Below are 17,891 nucleotides of genomic sequence, written 5' to 3' on the forward strand. Positions count from 1 at the left end.
TCACTCTTTGGTTACCTAGCAACTCTCTCACTCTTTGGTTACCTAGCAACCAGTAACAGCAGCAGTTTCAGGTTTCACCGCTCTGCCTCCTAACTGCTTAAAAATAACAAACGTTACACGATGAAAAGTGGATAAAACAGAAAAGATACACCATCAGTTTAGCAATATTTCAGATATTTAAAAAAACTAATCAGTAATTACCGACATTGACTGATATGAAATGTTTATATGGTGATGCGTTTTCAGCCATATGATCCTTTATGTCTTGATTTATTAAACCTTCACTTTACGTCTGATTGTTGCTGGTTGGAAGCGAAAACTTTTATCCTTAATCTGTCTGAAGTTTTCCCTCTTATTCCACTTCATCACCAGCCACATATTTCCTAATCTAGACCTGATATCAGGCCATAAACACCCAGAACTTCATAAAAGCTGACTGGCAGCAGAATCCACCCACCTGCTGCTGATTTTAACAGCCTTTCTGCTTTTTATTAGCCTGACACAGATCGACTGAATGAAAGTGTTTCTGTTACGGTTTACAGGAGCGTTTGGCATCGACCGGAGCTACAGCTACAGCGCCAGCCTCGGAAAATATTACAACAAAGGTAGTTTATCATCGCGCTTTCTCTGCTCGCCCCTCCTGCTGCCTGCAGCCTCAATCTTTACCGGTTTATGAGAGCCGGATAAAACGTGTCAAAAAGCATAAAGAGGAACATCTAACTGCACTAAACACGTTTATTTGTCTCTTTAAGCCTGGATGGGATAACTCAACGGTATTCTGTATCGATATTCTGCATTTTTGTTGTATTTCAGACTTTAACTCTGTTAAACCTTCTGACGCTCAGGATTGTTTTTTGCTTGATGAATTAATTTTTAACCTGAAGGGCCACCGTAGAGGCATAAAACCAGTTCATTTTCATCAAAACAACTCTGAAATTTTAAGATTAATCTGGGAAATTTCCTAGAAAAAATATTAGAAATTCAAAAAGTTGTGAACATTTTCAACTTTAAAGTTTTTTTTTCTGAAATTAATCTAAAAAATTTCAGATTTTTTTTCTAGAAGATTTTAAACTTTTCAAGCTCAGAAACGTTCTGAGATTAATTTAAATATTTAAGATTTTTTTGACGGATATCAAATTATTTTAAAACCCAGAAAATTTACAAAAGTGGTTAAATTATTTCTCAAACATGCAGAATAAAGGCAGCACTTCATGTTGCTCATGTTGGTGTGGGAATAGCTCAATAACATGATGTTTCAAAACGAGATATTTTGGTTTTGTGTGACGCACCTTGTGTTTTAATGGTGCTTTATAAATAAACCTTCCTGCCTCGGCTCATTTAATGACCTGAGCGGTTAAAGTGGACGGGTCTTGGCGGCCGGTTTGACCTCCTAACCGCTGACTTTCCTTCGTCCCGCCTGTGAGCAGAGCTGAAGGACTTGGTGGCGGCGAGCAGCAGCTCTCTGAACAGCGAGAACCCGTACGCCACCATCAAGGACCTGCCCGGCCCGCCGTTCTGCCCCCCGGAGAGCAGCTACATGGAGATGAAGGCGGCCGTGCCGCGAGAGCGAGCGTACACCGAGATCAGCCCGCCGCCGTTCAGCATGGCCACGCTGCGCAGAGGTGAGGTCCATCTCTGGAGGTTCCCACAAAAAAAAAAAAAAAAACACAAACATTTAGGAGTTTCAAAAGAAAAAACTCTAAAGTTTGAGATCAACCTCAAACTTTCAGAAAAAAAATTTAAAATTAAAAAAAGAGATGCCAATCTAAGAAATTCTCCGGAAAAAGCAAGATATGTGAGTTTGAAAAGTCAAAGCTTCTTGAAAGAAACTCAGAAATATGGAGATTAGTCTGAGAACATTTCTAGAAAATCTTGGAAATTTCTGAGTTTCAAAAGCCCCAAAATTTTGAGATTAATCTCAGAAATTGTGCAGGAAAAAAAACCCTGGAAATTGGAAAGAAATGTTTTATTTAGTTAGGTTTTCTGATTTATTAAATCTCTCCTCCTGCTGTTGTCAGAGCGGCAGAGCTCCCTGGGTCACGCCCCTCATGACGACCCCCAGAGCCACTACGACCTCCCCGTGAACAGCCACATCCCGGGACACTACGACCTGCCTCCGGTGCGCCGGCCGCCCTCCCCGCGGCCCGCCCCGCGCAGAGCGCTGCAGTGAGGGCCGGAGAGGCGCCGCGGGCCCAGCCTCCTCCCTGAGGGCCGATGGAGAACAACAGACTGTTTGTTCTTCACCTACAAACTCAGTAAGGTCCTGTTTGAGGGCAGCACTGCCCCCCGGTGGCCATCTGATGGTACTGCAGCCACCAGGACTGAAGAGCTGGTGACATCGGAGGAGCTTTGCTGCGACGTGATTTCAGCTTTCATTTTCCTTTTCTGACTTCATTAAAGTAGAAAACATTTTTTTAAAATGCAGCCGGCAGCTTCTCACAAACTCTAAAGTGTCTGAAAATGTCACGAAAGCCAAAGAAAAGCTTCAATCTCCAGGAATATTGGGCCCAGAATGTGGATGAAAAACTCTGTACATAAGGAAGTAAACATAGCCTCACATGTTTCCTATCACCAGAGGAACATTGTAAATAAACAAACGGCTCTCCAGGGTTACAAATCATGGTTATTTGGTGTCATGCAGTATTTAAAGCGGCAGTATGTAACAAATATATAAAAAATATTCTACATATTTGTTAAAACTGTCATCATGTCATGAGTTTCATATGAGACAGATAATCTGAAAGCAGAGGAGCCGTTTTTTCAGATCGTCTCACATCATGGTGTCACAACATAGTGACAGTTTCAATAAATATTTAAAATATGTTTTGTGTAAGTTATATACCTTAAATATCAAATTTAAAAGTCAAAGCTCAGTTTTCATGTCGTTTCCTTCAGTGGTTCTTGCTGCAGCGCCCCCACAGGCGCGGAGGGGAACAGGATTTTCAAACTGACTGCAGTGTGAAGGCGAACCAGAGCAGCTGAAAATGTACCAATGTTTTTATTTTGGTTCCCAGTCGAACCGAGTCCAGCAGACCGTCAGCTTGAAGCTGAACCCAGTTTGTTGGTTTCATTTTCTCAAACCTTTTTGGAGAACCAACCCCAGATCCTCAGTGTCAACATTTTAATGTTTGAGTTATGAGCCTTGTGGCGCCATTCATCATGCTGGATAATCATGGATGGATTTTTATTTTTTTTGAAGAAGTTGCTCTACCTTTAACTTTTGATCCAACTCAATCTCGGGAGGAAGTCTTCCTCAGAAAAGAACCAATCATGGATTGCAGACATCGACTTTTCCACCCTTGACGGCTCATTTTCAGAATCTCTTCTGTCCTTAACGGAGCAGAAACAGAAGTTTTCACCCGTCTGTCTGCAGATCTGCTGCAAATGCTGAGCAAGCTCTGCACTGGTGGCAACATGAATGACTGCAGAAGCTTCCAGAGGATTCTCTGCAGCTCAGATTCCCAACTTGAACTTCTTGAGGATCCAGAAACTTTCCTCCAGCTGCAGCGTCGTCGTCACTGTTTTAATGCAAACACATCAGCAATCTGCTAACTAGATGCACAAGTTTCCAGCTGAACTCTTCCTGAATGGAGTTGGATTCATTTAGTATCAAGTGAAAATAGTTTCAGTAAACGTTTAACAATGGAGCGTTTTGCAATTACGAGACATTTTCTCAACCTGAAGCTGTAAATGTCACAGATTCGAGCCTGGAGCTTCTGCTGCAGCCATTAAATGTTTAATGTCATTTCTCAACAAATTAACTTCCACCAGGTTCATAACTGATGAATATTACAGAGCAGGTGTGTTACCTACCGTGATCGGTTAAATAATCGGTTTTTGTAAAAGAGTTCAAATATTTTACTGACTCAAATGGGAGAAATGTACAAAAACTGACTTAAAACCTGCACATTTCCTTCTTTTCTTTTCATAAATGACTTACCAAACATTCTCAGAGCAGTCAAATGTTTTCAGGATTTTAACACTTTCAATGCCGGTTTCAAACAAAAAAAAAGTCCTGAATGTCAAATTATCAACAAAATACATTTTACTGCATTATGTAATCAAAACCTCATTGATTTCCATCAATACAAAAATCTGTCGCACTGTAAAAACAAAATCTAAAGTGTTTAGTTTTTACTGCAAATAACTTGTTGCACTTGAATTAAGACTAATAGTAACTTATCAGAAATACAGGCTCGTTTCAAGTCCACAATTCTTGAATTTAGATGGAAAAAATATTAGATTCTTTCACTTGAAATGGGAAAAATGTGTTGAGTGAAAAACGCCAGTGTAATTAGTCTTAATCTTAAGTGTAATACTTAAGATTAAGTTTTTTAGTGCAGTTCAGTGTTTCATTATGAAGTGATATTAGAAATAAAATGCCTGATCATGGAGGTGTGACCACCAGGGGGCGCCAGAAGTTTGAATATTCAGTATTTTTCATAAAGTTTCCCACAGAGCAGATCCAACGTCTTCAGTTAAAAACTTTCTGATTCCACCTGAATGTACTTTGTGTTGTAAATATTTTTTAAACATGTAATCTTGTATTTCTGAATGTAAATGTGGGAACATATATGCGTTTGTATGATGCAAATAAAAACATTCGCACTTTTTCAGCTGTTGTGATAAATTGGAGGAAAAGAAAACATTGGGAAAAATAGCTTTTATTTGGCTTCATTTTAGAAAAAAAAAATACAATTACAAGTCAAAGCATGGCGTTTTGTTTCCAATCATTATTCCACTTTAAAGGGAGGAAAAACTTTGACATCAACAGATTTGGGTAAAATTTGAGACGTTTAAACAGGATGAGCATCTTTTCTGTCTGAAAAAATGATAACTTCTCTATATAAATCATAAAAACATGGTGAAAACTAGATCTTTGCTCTTTCAAATGGAGGTCATGGGGTGTTTTTAGAAGGTTGCTGAGGCACTTTATGGTTTTAAAAATAATATTTTTGGCCTGAATGACAAATCAGACAAAAAAAAAAAAATCCATCAAGTATTTTCTGTGCTGATAAACATGGAGTATAAATGCATAAAGCTGCCAAACTACAGTACAAATCTACCTGCTTTGCATACATGCTGCAGACCTCTAAAAGCAGCGCATAAAGTCCAAAATCCCCAAAATATTTCTAAAGATGCAGAGTTCAACTGGAAAAAAGAAAAGAAAGAAGACCTTGTGACCAGTTTTACAGAGCGACAAACCGAGGAGGAGGAGGAGGAGGAAGGCTGACCGTCACAAGACCGAAGAATCATGTGAGCACAAAGTTTTTCCTCTGAAGGCAAATTTAACTGCTGCCTCCAGCAGCTTCCTGTTTGTTTTATTCAAATAAATCCAGGGAAGAAAATTTATATTCTCAGATTAGAATCACTAGAAATTAAAACATCCAGAATGAAAACTGGTTTCACTGGGTTCACATGCAGCCCAGCGAAGGGAAGGACTGGATCCAAAGGGACGGTGGCATGTTGAGAACAGAAAGGAAAAGTGACACCCGGCAGTTTCTGGAGCATCCGACAGTCAGACAGCGGCTTAAAGCTGCAGTACGCAACTACACTTTTTTTTTTTACATTGTTGAAACAATAAAAGAGATAATCTGTGAAATTTTTTTTAGCTCTTCTGCTTTCTCCCAGTGCTACCTGAAGAAACTCAGGCAAAAACAACCAATCACAGCCAGGAGGCGGGACGTAGCGCCGTCAATCACTCAGTTCACCACAACTTAGCCCGCAAAGAATGCTAAAGCTAGTCAGCGGAAAAACAGTTTTTCTGTAAGTGAATTGTTTTCCCCACCATTAGCACATTGAGCAGCGTACATGAGGATGATTGACTGCGCTAAGACCCTCCTCCTGGCTCTGATTGGTCGGTTTTGACCAGAAGTGGTGGATTTCTTCAGAGTGTAATGGCACCACTGGGAAGAACTAGATTTATTTTACAGATCATCTGTCTGAAATTAAACTGTAAAGATGTGGAGATATTTTTATTAAATACGTAAAGAACATATTTTAGTGAAAGTTGCGTACTGCAGCTTTAAGTGGCATTTGATCGGGTCACGTTGTGGGTTTGAATGCAGGTGAACTGTTGTAAAAACTGCCAACATCAGTGAGATGCCACCAGCCAGCCTCCTTTAAGCTGCAGTCCTCCAGGGTTTCCTCCATTTCCTGACCTCCCTCCCAGTCTGGACTGTCGGATGCTCCTGCTGCTGCCTGGTCAGCGCTTGTGGACCCGCTGAACCACGCTGTGCTCAGAAAGAGGAAAAAAGGGAATAAAATAAAGCAAAACATCCGAGCTAAACGTTCTCTGTAAACCAAGCCATCTTCTATAGATGCTCTAAACTAGAAGCTGAACTTTATCTGTGCAAGCAAGCTTAATTTCATAATTTCTACGCACCACAGCTGCACGACTACGTCGCCTAAAGCAAATATACAAGATGTTTGTTTAAAAACCTGAGCCAACAGTCTTTTTCTTTGGAGGATTGTTGCATATACACACAGAAACGATGCCGTTCCAGCAAACAAAGTGTAAACAGAAATCTTCAAACAGCATGATTATTAAAGCTCTGGGGTTTGTTCGCCAGCTGTGTGTTCAGCGGCGGCAGGGAAAGCCTGGACTGGACCGGGCCGGAGCGGATCAGACTGGGCCGGAGCGGAGCGTGCAGACAGAGCGGAGGCCAAAACAAGACATGCAGGAAAAAAAAAAGAATTCAACACGAGGAAATCTGAGCATCCTGAGCCCATCGCCCAAAACCGTGAAGCAGATCCAACCTGCACATTAATCTGGATACAAAAGAGAAACAAATTATCGTATAAAAAAATAAAAAAAGAGATCCTGTTGGTAGAAAAGGATCCTGCTCTGTGGTGCGTTCAGATGAGGTGCTCTTTGGTTTTTACATGACGGAGCAGTTCTCCGGCTTCATGCCACCCTAAAGGACAAAACGACAAAACATTTAGAATAAATATGTTTCCTCCTGAAACGTTGTGCTTTTATTTTAACAATGTGTTGGGTGCTTTTTCTTACAGGACATTTCTGAATGAGTCTCTTTCACCATGAATGATCAGAAAAAGGTTACAGGCTTTTGGCAGTTTTGTGTAAATACATGTTTTAGCACTTTCAATTTAATAATGCTCAATTTTACACGGCTAACAAAGTGTTGCTTGATTTGGGCTCATAATGAAAGATTTACTTTGTGTCTTTCAGGGAAAAACCCTGAATATTTAATCCAGAAGCAGCCGATAGCCTTTCCCTCAGGGAGAGGTCGGAGTGACTGCTGTATGCAGCTACAGAAAGGCTTTGTGTCTTTCTGTAGCTGCTTTTAGCTTCACTTTATTAACTACATCATTAAAGCTTAAGCTTCAATTTTTAAACCATTCAGATTCAATAGATTCTTTTGCACCAGAATTTTATTTATTGTGAAAAGATAAAGAGCAGCATCACAGCCAAAACACTAAATCTTACCAACTATTTCTGTTACTTTCTAGTGCAAATGTCTCAATCCACTGGAAATAAGACGCAACTAACCTTTAAGTAACTTTTCATAAAGATATTGGGACTTGGTTTAAGTTAATAATTGTTTAATGCTGATGGAAAAAGTACTAGTTCTATTTCACTTGTTGTTATAAGTGACATAATATTAAACAATTAATGACTTACAAGCATTTCCTGTATCTTGCTGAAAACTTTAACATTGATGAAAAATTGCTAGTTCTATTGGTAGATTATTTCACTAAAGACATTTTTTCCATGTTATATGTGAAATAATCTGCCAGTTTAACTATTATTTCTTTATTTTGACCCATTAAGGAATCATTTTTGTAAAAGCAGCTCCTGTATCTTGCTGAAAGTTTTAAATTGGTTTCGTCTAATTTCAAGTGTACCAAGATATTTGCTTTAGAAGCTAAAGGAAAATCCTCAAGATTTTGTGTTTTTGCTGCGATTCTGTTAGATTTTCCTCAGATGTTTTACAGACAGAATCTAAAATAAAAACACAAAGTTACGTAAATGGCGATTTTATCAGTTAATGGGTTTAAATGAAGCGAGGAACATTGTTTAAATATTGAATTTACTTTGATTTTGTTAAAAAAAAAAAAACAAAACTGCAGTGACCGAGTGCTTCTGCTTTTATTGAAACCGGTTCTGGTTCTGCTGGTTGACCAGTAGAACTGGACGGTACCTGTCTGGGATCGTTGGTTCCCATGAAGGAGGACTGTCCGATGAGGCCGTCCAACCCGCCGGAGCGTTCCGACGTCTGGCCGCACGAGTCGCAGACGACCTTGCGGCTGCGCAGGTTGTACTCGTTCTCTGCGCCGCTGGTGCTGTGGGCTCCCTGCAGGGGGCGCCAAACAACAAACATGATCATCATTTACCTTTTAGACGTTACAGTTTAAATGACGGTTTAAATACAGGATTAAATGACCAACGAGCTTCAGGGATAATTTGTTTGTACCAATGTTTTTATTTTCCAATGTTTAAATACTGCAGCTTGGTTATTAGATAATTTATAGTTTTTCTACTTTCAGATGAATAAGTGACATTTCTCTGCATAATAAAATGAATCACAATTGTTTTCTTTTAAAACCGAGTTGTTTAAAGTTTATCACTACTTTTATAGTCCCACAAACAAATGCTGATCTTGAAAAACATTCCCATCATATAAAGAAGTCTGAGTTTCATCATGAAACCGCATCATATTACATCTGCATTTAATTATATTTTAAATTTATTGATGCTTTTCATTGAAGAAATGGAAAAAAAATAGTTAAACAATCCAGACAACACGCACAGTAAAAAAAAAAAAAAAAGAATTAACTGGATTTTATGATAACGATAAATCAGAATATTATGATAAATTTAGAATGCTACATGATTAACAATACAATAAGTGCCAACGTTACCGTCTGAACGATGCGGCTGAAAACTTTAGTGTTTCATATCCATCAATATCAATAATTATTGATTAGCTTTTTGTTTTAAATATCAAACTGGTGGCTCAACTTTTCCCGTTTTAAACAGTTTTCACTCAGAGCTGTTTTTATGCAGTTATGAGGTAAACTGTTGCTGTGCAAGTTGCTTAAGTTGTTGCTAGGTAACCAGAGACTGCGCGAGTTGCTAGGCAACGAAAGTGTGAGTGAGTTGGTTGATTCCATCAGTCTCTTAACGAGCCTGGAAAGCTAAAGTCTCTCCTCTGCCTACATTTCCCAGAATGCTGTGCGGTCAGGGTATATTCTGTCAGATGTGTTATTTATCAATATCGATTACGTGTTTATTGTGACATATTTTGTCGATTTATTGTCCAGCCCAATAATGAATCCAGTCAGGGAAACACGGCGGCTCCTCGTTTTACACCAAATGTCAGCGAGGAAGAGTTTACCATGTCATCGTCATCGTCATCCTGGAACAGGGTGCGCGTCACTTTCCTGGAGGCCATTTCCTGTTGAAGGATCAAACAGAAAGACGGTTCAGTTTTTGAAACCAACAGAAGCTGAATAAAACGTTGGATCTGGACCGACCTCTCCGGCGGCGTTGATGAGCGTGGTCTGCAGGAGGTCGCCGCTGCCCCAGGACGCCTGGCTCTTCCACACCAGATCAGTGGGCGGGTTGTGGGTTCCACCACCAGAAGCCGCCCAGATCTGCACAGTTCGGACCCATTTAATCACGGCTCGGTTTAAAGGGACAGTACCTGTGTTTTCCAGGTACATGGTGCCATTTTATAGCATAACCCGAGTGACTATGTCACCTTCAGTTATTATAAAAATGCTATATGTATCAAATATGACCTAAAAGAATTTAATGCCTTGAAATTGGACCTCTGTCTCTTTAAAAGCGTCTGCTCTTAAAATGACTTCAGAAAGTCATTACAACATGGCTCCTCTATTAACCCTTTAACATCGGTTTCACCAGCGTTGCACTGAGAAGCAGCTCTACTAGGTGTTTGCTAATTGCTGCTGGCTAGTCTGAAGGAGTCCAACTAGTCTGGGGGAGGAGCCGCGCCTTGAGGGCGGAGCCAGGCCCACCCAGACATTTTGCAGAGCTGAATGGTTGCTATGGAGATTAAAGGATTTCTCAAACATGAATGAAATCTGTTTCTGATGATTTAATAACGTTATAGCAAAACATAAAGCTCAAAACAGCTTAATGTAATTCTTAAATACGTTTGTTTAATTGTATATTGTTTAATCTTTTAGTAATTTTGAGTTGGAGAAACAATAATTAGAATGTGCTCATACTATAATGCATCTGGTAATAAATCACTCCATTTTGTGCAGTACTTCCCCTTTAACAGAACAAAACCCAACCAAGCCGGGCGTTGGACTCACCGTCACGGTGGATCCGGCCTTCAGGGTGAATTTGCTGGGGAACTTGTAGACGATCGGAGCGCCGCCGCCGATTTGCCTCTTCAGCTGCCAGTTGCCTAGCGATTGATCCTGGAGGGAGTGAAAATGTTCACCGTCTCGTCAGTTTGGTGTAATTCTCAGGGAATGTAAAGCCTGAGAGCAGCTCGTTACCTCGTCCGCCTTGTTGCTCAGACGGATGAACTTGCCCTCCAGGTCGACCTCGTCCACGGTGATGCGTCCGCTGGCGGAGGCCTGCTGGCTGATGCGGGTCTTGGTGATGGTGCCGCCCACCATGCTGGACGTCTCGCTGTCGTTGTCATTCAGGCGCCGCTTCTTGCTGGCGCTGGACGAAGTGCGGCTGCTGGAGGCGGCCGTGGCGGCTGCAGCAGAGGAGGAGGCGGCGGCGGAGAGGAGCAGGCGGCTGGTGTGGCCCGACCCGGAGGACCGGGTCACTGTGACCTTAGTGGAGGAGGGGCTGGGGGAGAGGCGGAGCCTGGGGGAGGAAGGAGTAAAACAAAAAAAACAGGTTGGAGATCTTCAACTGACCGTTTACAGAGCAGCGAAGGAAACTGTCGCTTCGCCTTGTTGCCGGATGAACTTCCTGACTGTGCAAATTCATCCGGCGTTTATCTGGAAAAATTTTATCTGGGGAAACTAAATGCGCTAAATATTTTCAAAGTTAGCAAAAGAGCTAAAGCACTGAGCAAAAAATTAGGAGTTTTTAAAGAGACAGAGGCCCAGTTTCTAAGCATTAAATCAGGATGCAGAATTTCTTTTAAGTAAGTTTTGATACAGCTAAAGATGAGAGTTACTTGGTTATGCTATAAAACGGCACCATGTCTGGAAAATCCAGTGGTTTTACTGCACAGGCCTGCTAAACTGAATCCATGCCTCAGTTTGGCTGCATCAGAGCTCATCTTCCCTCCGTCTCCTCCTCAGATCCATGTTTGGTCGACCTTCAGCTCACCTCTCCTCCTCTCCCTCCAGCAGCTTCCTGTACGCGTTGATCTCCATGTCCAGGGCCAGCTTGATGTCCAGCAGCTCCTGGTACTCGTCCAGCTGCTGCTGCATCCGGGCCCGGATCTCGGCCATGTCGCGGTCCTTGTCCTCCAGGCGGCGCCGCATCACGTCGCGCTCCCGCGACATGGACTCCTCCAGCTCCCGGACTCTGGCCTCGCTGGCCGCCAGCTGCCAGAGACACCAGGGTCGGTCAGAGGAAACGCACCGCCGACAGGCCCATTACCGGACCCGAGGAGTCACATGACTCATCGAGAGTCACATGATCGTTCTGCACCAATATTAATCAGGGAATTGAGCCGTTTTTCACCCGACATATCGGTCAAATGAGACAAAATACCTCATGAAGTATTTAAATTACGTCTCCTGCAGCAGCAATTACTGGTATGTAAAATTTACTGACCAATATATTTATATATATATATAAAAAAAGAATTTAATTTAATTCCCTCCTGCATCTCGACAGAAACCAAACTTTATAGATTTCATATCGGGGAAGAATAAACATTTTATATGCATAAAAACATCAGCAGTTTTCTCCGCTTTAATTTAAGATATTTTATAGAAATGACGGTGCTGCGAAAGGTTCTGTGACAGATTCCTGCTCATTTCGCATCAGAACAGTTTGTTTCTGTGGCTATGCATCGATCCATAGTAATGGCACCTGCGGCACTGCAAAAAACTACATAAAGTATTTTTGTCCAATTCTTAATGCAAATATCTTAGTGCACCAAGATAAACTTAGTAACTTTTCAGCAAGAAATAGGAGCTTATTTTAAGTCAGTAATTATTTACTGTAAAACTGATTATTTCACTTATAACAATATTTTTCCCATGTTGGTGAAATAATCTGCCATTGGAACCAAAACTTTACTTCAAATAATCTCTTATATTTTACTTAAAAGTTACTTCCAAGACACTAGAAAATAGACAAAAATGACCTGGTAATATTTTGTGTTTTGCAGTGCAGTGGCTAACGTGTGCTGGTCTGCTGCTGTGGTTTTTGATAAATCGGTGGGATGTGACGGCTGCCAGGGTGAATCCCGGTGGGTTCTCGTGTGAGGAAGCGGTACCTGTTTCTGCAGCTGGGTCAGCTGGACCGTCATGCCCTCCAGACGGACCCGGGTCTGCTGCAGCTCCTCGTGAGCCTCGCCCACCAGGTGGTTGTGTCTGTCCGCTGACTGGCGGGCGTTTTCCAGCTGCAGCAACGAGGCGGACAAACATCAGAACACAAACCTCTAACTTTCATCTTCTCACTGAAAAGCCCCTCAGTTTGGAGGTTTTTCATTTACTGTGACTTATTTTCAGCAGCTGCATCTCTATTATAAATGAGTGTAAATCCTTGCTGATGTTCTGCTGATGAAAAATAAACAACTGGCAGTGATTCTTGAGAATAGGAACAAAATGGGTTTTAATTTTCCCATGATTTTTTTTGTTATTTCTCAACCTGATTTATGCAAATATGACAAATAATGTTTTGGAAATGTAAAGATGCTAAGGTACAGGCTCCCAGTTGCAAAGTTTTAAAAAAAGATTACATTTTTAATCGACCTGACCCAGAACTTTGTCATCTCCATCTGACAAAAATAAATAAAAAAATCATTTTTAATGACCCTATTAGTGACATTTTTACTCATTTTACAGACAAATGCTTCTCAAGAAACAAAATAAATATTTAAAACAAAAAAACAACAAAAAGTCCATCTGACGGAGTTGGCAGAACTGAAGGTGACAAACTAGCGAGTAAAACGAAAAACTTGATACATGTGAAGTAATGCAATTTATGTAAAATACATTAAAATGAATAAATTGCACATTTAAGTGAGATTTGACAACAATTTCACTGAAAGAGTAAAAAAAACTGATGGAGTTGACAAAAAGCCAAACTATCTCAATTTATATGATATTATTCTGAAGGACGCCATGTTGTAGTTCATCAGGTCCATGAAATTTTTACATTTTACCAAAATTAAGCTTTTATGTCACAAAATTTTATCAAAGTGTTGTAAATTGTCAGTTATGGTGTTGACACATCATGGTTGTGACAAACAACTTAGGAATAAACAGAAGAAAAAAACTAAAGAATAACATAAGCTAACCAGAGCTAACTAGCCTTCTTAGCAAAGGAAGAGAAAGGAAGAGGTCATGGGGTCCTCAGAAGTTCTGGTGCCCCCCAATAATGCCTGATTTTTTTACATTATTTTCATTTCTGACGGTGTCGACAAAAACTAGGGACAAATTTCAATGGAGTTGGAAAATATATAAAAATTATTTTTTATTAAATTTATTGAATTAAAAATAATAATTTATATGACTACTTATACTTAATGGTAATAATATGCAATTTTAGTATTTCTTTAATTGTTTTAAACTAATGTATTGAGTTCTGCTCCTGGACAAGGGATTTTACTGGCATCATCCACCGACCAGAATGCTTAAAATAAAAAAAATATTCAGCAAACACCTGGAAAATATACATTGTTGTCCTCACATGACCCAGGTTAGTTTAGTCAAATATTTGAAAAAATTATATTTTGTGTATATTTTATTCAAATTTTGTGCTTTATCCACAGGACCCGTTTTGTCCCTATTCTCAAGAATCACTGATTTATAATTGTGCCATTTCCATTAGATTAAATTATCAAAAAACATGACATCATCCATTAACGTTTCCATTTGACATTTTGAAAATAAATCCACTAAATGGAAACACACCCACTTTGAAAAAGCTCCTGTTTTTCCAATACGTTTTACTGATAGTTTTTCACTCGTATCAATATTGGTTTATTTTGCGAAACTGAAATGAAACATTTTTTTTTTTATTTTGGATATATTACTTCATGTTAAAATGTTAAAAGTTGTTGCATTTCAAGAAGTACCAATTAAAGTTTGTTAAATTGCAGTTTTATCAACACATTCTGCCGTTTGAGGACATCAGTGATCCTGATGTTGCCTGAAACCAAAACGAGTTGAATCTCCTGGATGTAAGTGATGAATCTGTGTGAAATGAGACGCGGCGGCCTGCAGGTGGCGCCGGCCGGCGCCGCCCTCCCACCTTGGAGTGGTAGGTTTTCTCCAGCTCCTCCTTGTAGAGGCGGACCTGGTCCTCGTGCTGCGTCCTCAGCTCGGTCAGCGCGTCGGCCAGCTTGCTCTCAAACTCCTGCTGCTTGCCGCTGTCGATCTCCACGATGCGAGACTCGTGTCGACGCTTCGACTCGCGCAGCTCCTGCAAAGAAACCCAAAAACATTCAGAGACGCTGAGAAAAGCCAGCTCATCTGCATTTAAACAACGGTAATCTGAGGTAAATTTAATTTGACTGATCCGTCAGCCTCTGTGACGAAATCACTTCTTAGGAGCTCCAGCAGAAAAATCCATAAGCAGATCATCATCACATTTAAACGTAATTTTTATTCACTTTTCACAGGATGCAACCAAAACAAAACTGAAAGATTAAAACTTGATTACAGGAGGAAACACAGAGTAACAGCAGCAGCTTTTTAAGTGAAATCAAAACGGAAGACGATTTAAAAAAAAAAAAAACTTCTCTCAGAATTGACTTTTTTCTAAAATTAAACTCTGAATTTGGACAAAAAAATGTCAGAATTCTGATATTTAAAAAAAGTCACAATTCAGTAATTAAGTAATTAAATAGAGATTTTCAAGGCAGTTTTTAACCCCCCATCTCTTATCCTGTTGTAGAAATTCCAGTTGAAGGAAAGTGAAAAATGCATCGTGGGAGCAAATCTGGAGGAGGAGATGCAGAACCAGCCGTGGCTGTTTGGAAGCGAACAAACTGCCTGCAGAAAACGGAGGAGCACCAACCTCGGCGTAGATGTTCTTCTGGAACTCCAGCTCCTCCTTCAGGGTCTGCAGGCGGTTCTCTGCATCCACCCGCCGCAGCATCTCATCCTGCAGCTGCTTCTTCGTATCGGCAAGGCTGACGTCCAGCTGGGAGAGAAGGCAGAAAAAAGATCCAACACCGAGAAAACAAATTAAACTCTGGACAGAAAGGTGCAGTTCCTAGGTTTGGACAGTAGGTGGAGCGCAGCCCACAGCGCTGAGCTTTGAGCTGAGATTCATTGATAAAACTGGCAGAAAGCAGTCGCCTCATTCATAATCAGCTGCAGAGCGATTATAGGAAATTATTTTCTGCATGAAGCGATAACTCAGAGGGAGCGACGGCGGCTTCAGGCAGGTGAGAACCCCTGAAGCTCTCCGCTCCAAAAACCACTAATCAGACAGCAGAGCGAGGATTTCTGCCGCGCTGAGGCAGGCAGTGCACCTTTCCTGACCGCAGCAGCCTCAGGAGGCCGCGGTCGGACTCGGGCCGCGCTCACCTTGGCCAGATGGGCCTTCAGCTCCTTCAGCTCGGCCTCCAGGTTGCGCTTCTCGCCCAGGGCGGTGGTGTAGGCGGCGTCTTTGGAGTTCAGCATGGCCTCCAGGTCCCGCAGCCGCAGCAGCGCCGCCTCCAGGTCCGACTCCTTCTTGGCGTTCCTGCGGAGCGACGAGACGTGGGCGTTAGTTTGCTCACTGGAGGAGGTTTCCATCCTTTCATACGATCCAAAATCTTTACACCTTTTTTCTCTGCTGCATCTGAATTCTGACCTTTATTTCCTAACAGCTTAAAAAAAACAAAAAACATTGCAAATTTGGTCTGTCGCAATAAAACCAATTAAATGAATGATAAATTAAAATAAACTCAATAGTGCATCCCTTTTTTTGATGGACAATTTTCCTTCATGATTCATTTGACCAGTTTCCGTTTTATTTTTTGGATATTTAAAATATCTTCCAGTTCCAGTTCTAAATATTCCACTTTTATGTCGCTTTAAAATGTTCTCAAAACAACATCATCGTTTATCGTAATAACTTCCGGGACAATTTAGCATCCGGAAATTTGTTTTCATGACAAACCTACAAATCATCATGTTCTGCACATTTTTACATTTTAAACTATTTTATCCAATTAAGGGGGAAAAAAAACTATTAATTTTATTACAAGAATAAATTGTTCATGCTGGTTTTATGGATTATGCATTAAAAGTGTAGCCGGTAAGTCTATCACAATATTTTGTGATACTATTGCGATAATAAAACAACAATTTAAGGCACCAGCAGTCAAATCCACTAATAGTTTCACAAGTTTGATCAAAACAACTTTAATTTGTTCAGTCAGTGCAGTTAGGAATATAACGGCAAATTTAGAATAAATCAAACTGACGACCTGTAAACGTGTAGAAATAAACTGGAAACAAACCTCAAATGGTTCAGAAATGTGAAGTAAAATAAATAAATCATAACGTCGTTCAGAGCTTTTATTGTTCAAACTGAAATATGAAGTCAAACTACAACAATTTACGTTAAAAAAAGAAACGTACTGAACCTTTAAACGGTATTTTAATGACCAAAAATTATTTCTGAATGTTAAATGTTTAGTAAAAGTGAATCTTATGTAGGATGGAAGGAGCCATCTTTGACTACCAATCAATATTTACTAATTGATCATTTATTAATCTGCCTTTAGACGCTCAGACACGTCTGACCAGATGCTGCTTCAGCTCTTTAAAGTCAGACTCTACTGGGCAGCCGGACCAACTGGGCCCGGTCCGACCAGCCCCAGGTTCTGTTAGAACCCGTCCCGACTCAAAGCGGCTCACGTTCGGTGTGCATGTGATCGTCTGCAGCGCCGCCCCGTCTCTGCAGGAATCGGTTCAGAACCAGTGGGGGAAAAAAACCATCAGGAGGAGGAAACGGGCTCCAGTTCTCCCATTTGGCCTCATCGTCTCCAATACCGGCCATCTGCCGAGGGAGACCTCACAGACCGGACCAGAACCAGAACAGACGGGTTTAGACGACAAAGATGCGAAGCTCATTAAAAACAACAGTCATGTAGTTTACAGGCTCATACTTTCATTTTATAGCTTAGCCCAGTAGCTATGCCAATAAAAATGTTGCATCAAAGAAAAGAAGTTTAAGGAATCGGGTCCGTCTCTTTCTGAAACGCCACCTTCAGGAAGTCATCCCAACATGGCTCCTCTATTAACCCTTTAACTTGGTTTTTACCGCCGTTTAACGGAGAAGTAGCTCCTATAATGAGCTCAGCTGCTCCAGCCGTTTGCTGCTGGCTAGTCTGAAGGAGCCAAAGGGTCGGGAGCTCCGTCTCGACGGCGGGGCAAAGCTCCGCCTTCGAGACCACAGCTGAAAGGTTGCCATGGAGATTAAAGGATTTTTCAAAATGCAAAACTCCAGGGATGTTTTTGATGAGAGAACAATAAAATCAAGTGGATTTCACGATTCTGCCCCTTTAAAAGCTCCTGAATCAGCAACTATTGACGGTTTCTGTGAACAGCAGAGAGAGAGACAGAGAGAGAGAGAGAGAGAGAGAGACAGACAGAGACAGAGACAGAGAGAGAGAGAGACAGAGAGAGAGAGAGASAGAGAGAGAGASAGAGAGAGASAGAGAGAGAGASAGAGAGAGAGAGAGAGAGAGAGAGAGAGAGAGAGAGAGAGAGAGAGAGAGAGAGAGAGAGAGAGAGAGAGAGAGAGA

The 17,891-nt window shown here is 41.0% G+C and overlaps 2 protein-coding genes across 4 annotated transcripts in view; one reads left to right on the plus strand and one right to left on the minus strand.

Moving 5' to 3' along the window:
- pear1 (platelet endothelial aggregation receptor 1) overlaps positions 1 to 5,557 on the plus strand; it is a 61,449-nt gene extending 55,892 nt beyond the window's left edge. Inside the window, exons 18-20 of the mRNA XM_008430708.2 lie at positions 543 to 605; positions 1,428 to 1,622; positions 2,019 to 5,557. Coding sequence (XP_008428930.1) covers positions 543 to 605; positions 1,428 to 1,622; positions 2,019 to 2,170 — 410 coding nt within the window. The 3' untranslated portion in view covers positions 2,171 to 5,557. The remainder of the gene's footprint in view (positions 1 to 542; positions 606 to 1,427; positions 1,623 to 2,018) is intronic.
- A 45-nt stretch (positions 5,558 to 5,602) lies between these two features.
- The window catches only part of LOC103477552 (lamin-A), a 40,255-nt gene continuing 27,966 nt past the window's right edge, over positions 5,603 to 17,891 (minus strand). For all 3 annotated transcript variants that reach the window (XM_008430709.2, XM_017309675.1, XM_008430710.2), the window contains exons 3-13: positions 15,682 to 15,838; positions 15,167 to 15,292; positions 14,399 to 14,569; positions 12,417 to 12,542; positions 11,294 to 11,514; positions 10,498 to 10,819; positions 10,309 to 10,416; positions 9,502 to 9,621; positions 9,363 to 9,422; positions 8,166 to 8,318; positions 5,603 to 6,917 (exon numbers count right to left, since the gene is read on the minus strand). In XM_008430709.2, the coding sequence (XP_008428931.1) occupies positions 6,882 to 6,917; positions 8,166 to 8,318; positions 9,363 to 9,422; positions 9,502 to 9,621; positions 10,309 to 10,416; positions 10,498 to 10,819; positions 11,294 to 11,514; positions 12,417 to 12,542; positions 14,399 to 14,569; positions 15,167 to 15,292; positions 15,682 to 15,838 (1,600 nt within the window). In that variant the 3' untranslated portion in view covers positions 5,603 to 6,881. The remainder of the gene's footprint in view (positions 6,918 to 8,165; positions 8,319 to 9,362; positions 9,423 to 9,501; positions 9,622 to 10,308; positions 10,417 to 10,497; positions 10,820 to 11,293; positions 11,515 to 12,416; positions 12,543 to 14,398; positions 14,570 to 15,166; positions 15,293 to 15,681; positions 15,839 to 17,891) is intronic.

Source organism: Poecilia reticulata, linkage group LG16 (assembly GCF_000633615.1).
Source record: "Poecilia reticulata strain Guanapo linkage group LG16, Guppy_female_1.0+MT, whole genome shotgun sequence".
NCBI classification, from domain to species: Eukaryota; Metazoa; Chordata; class Actinopteri; order Cyprinodontiformes; family Poeciliidae; genus Poecilia; species Poecilia reticulata.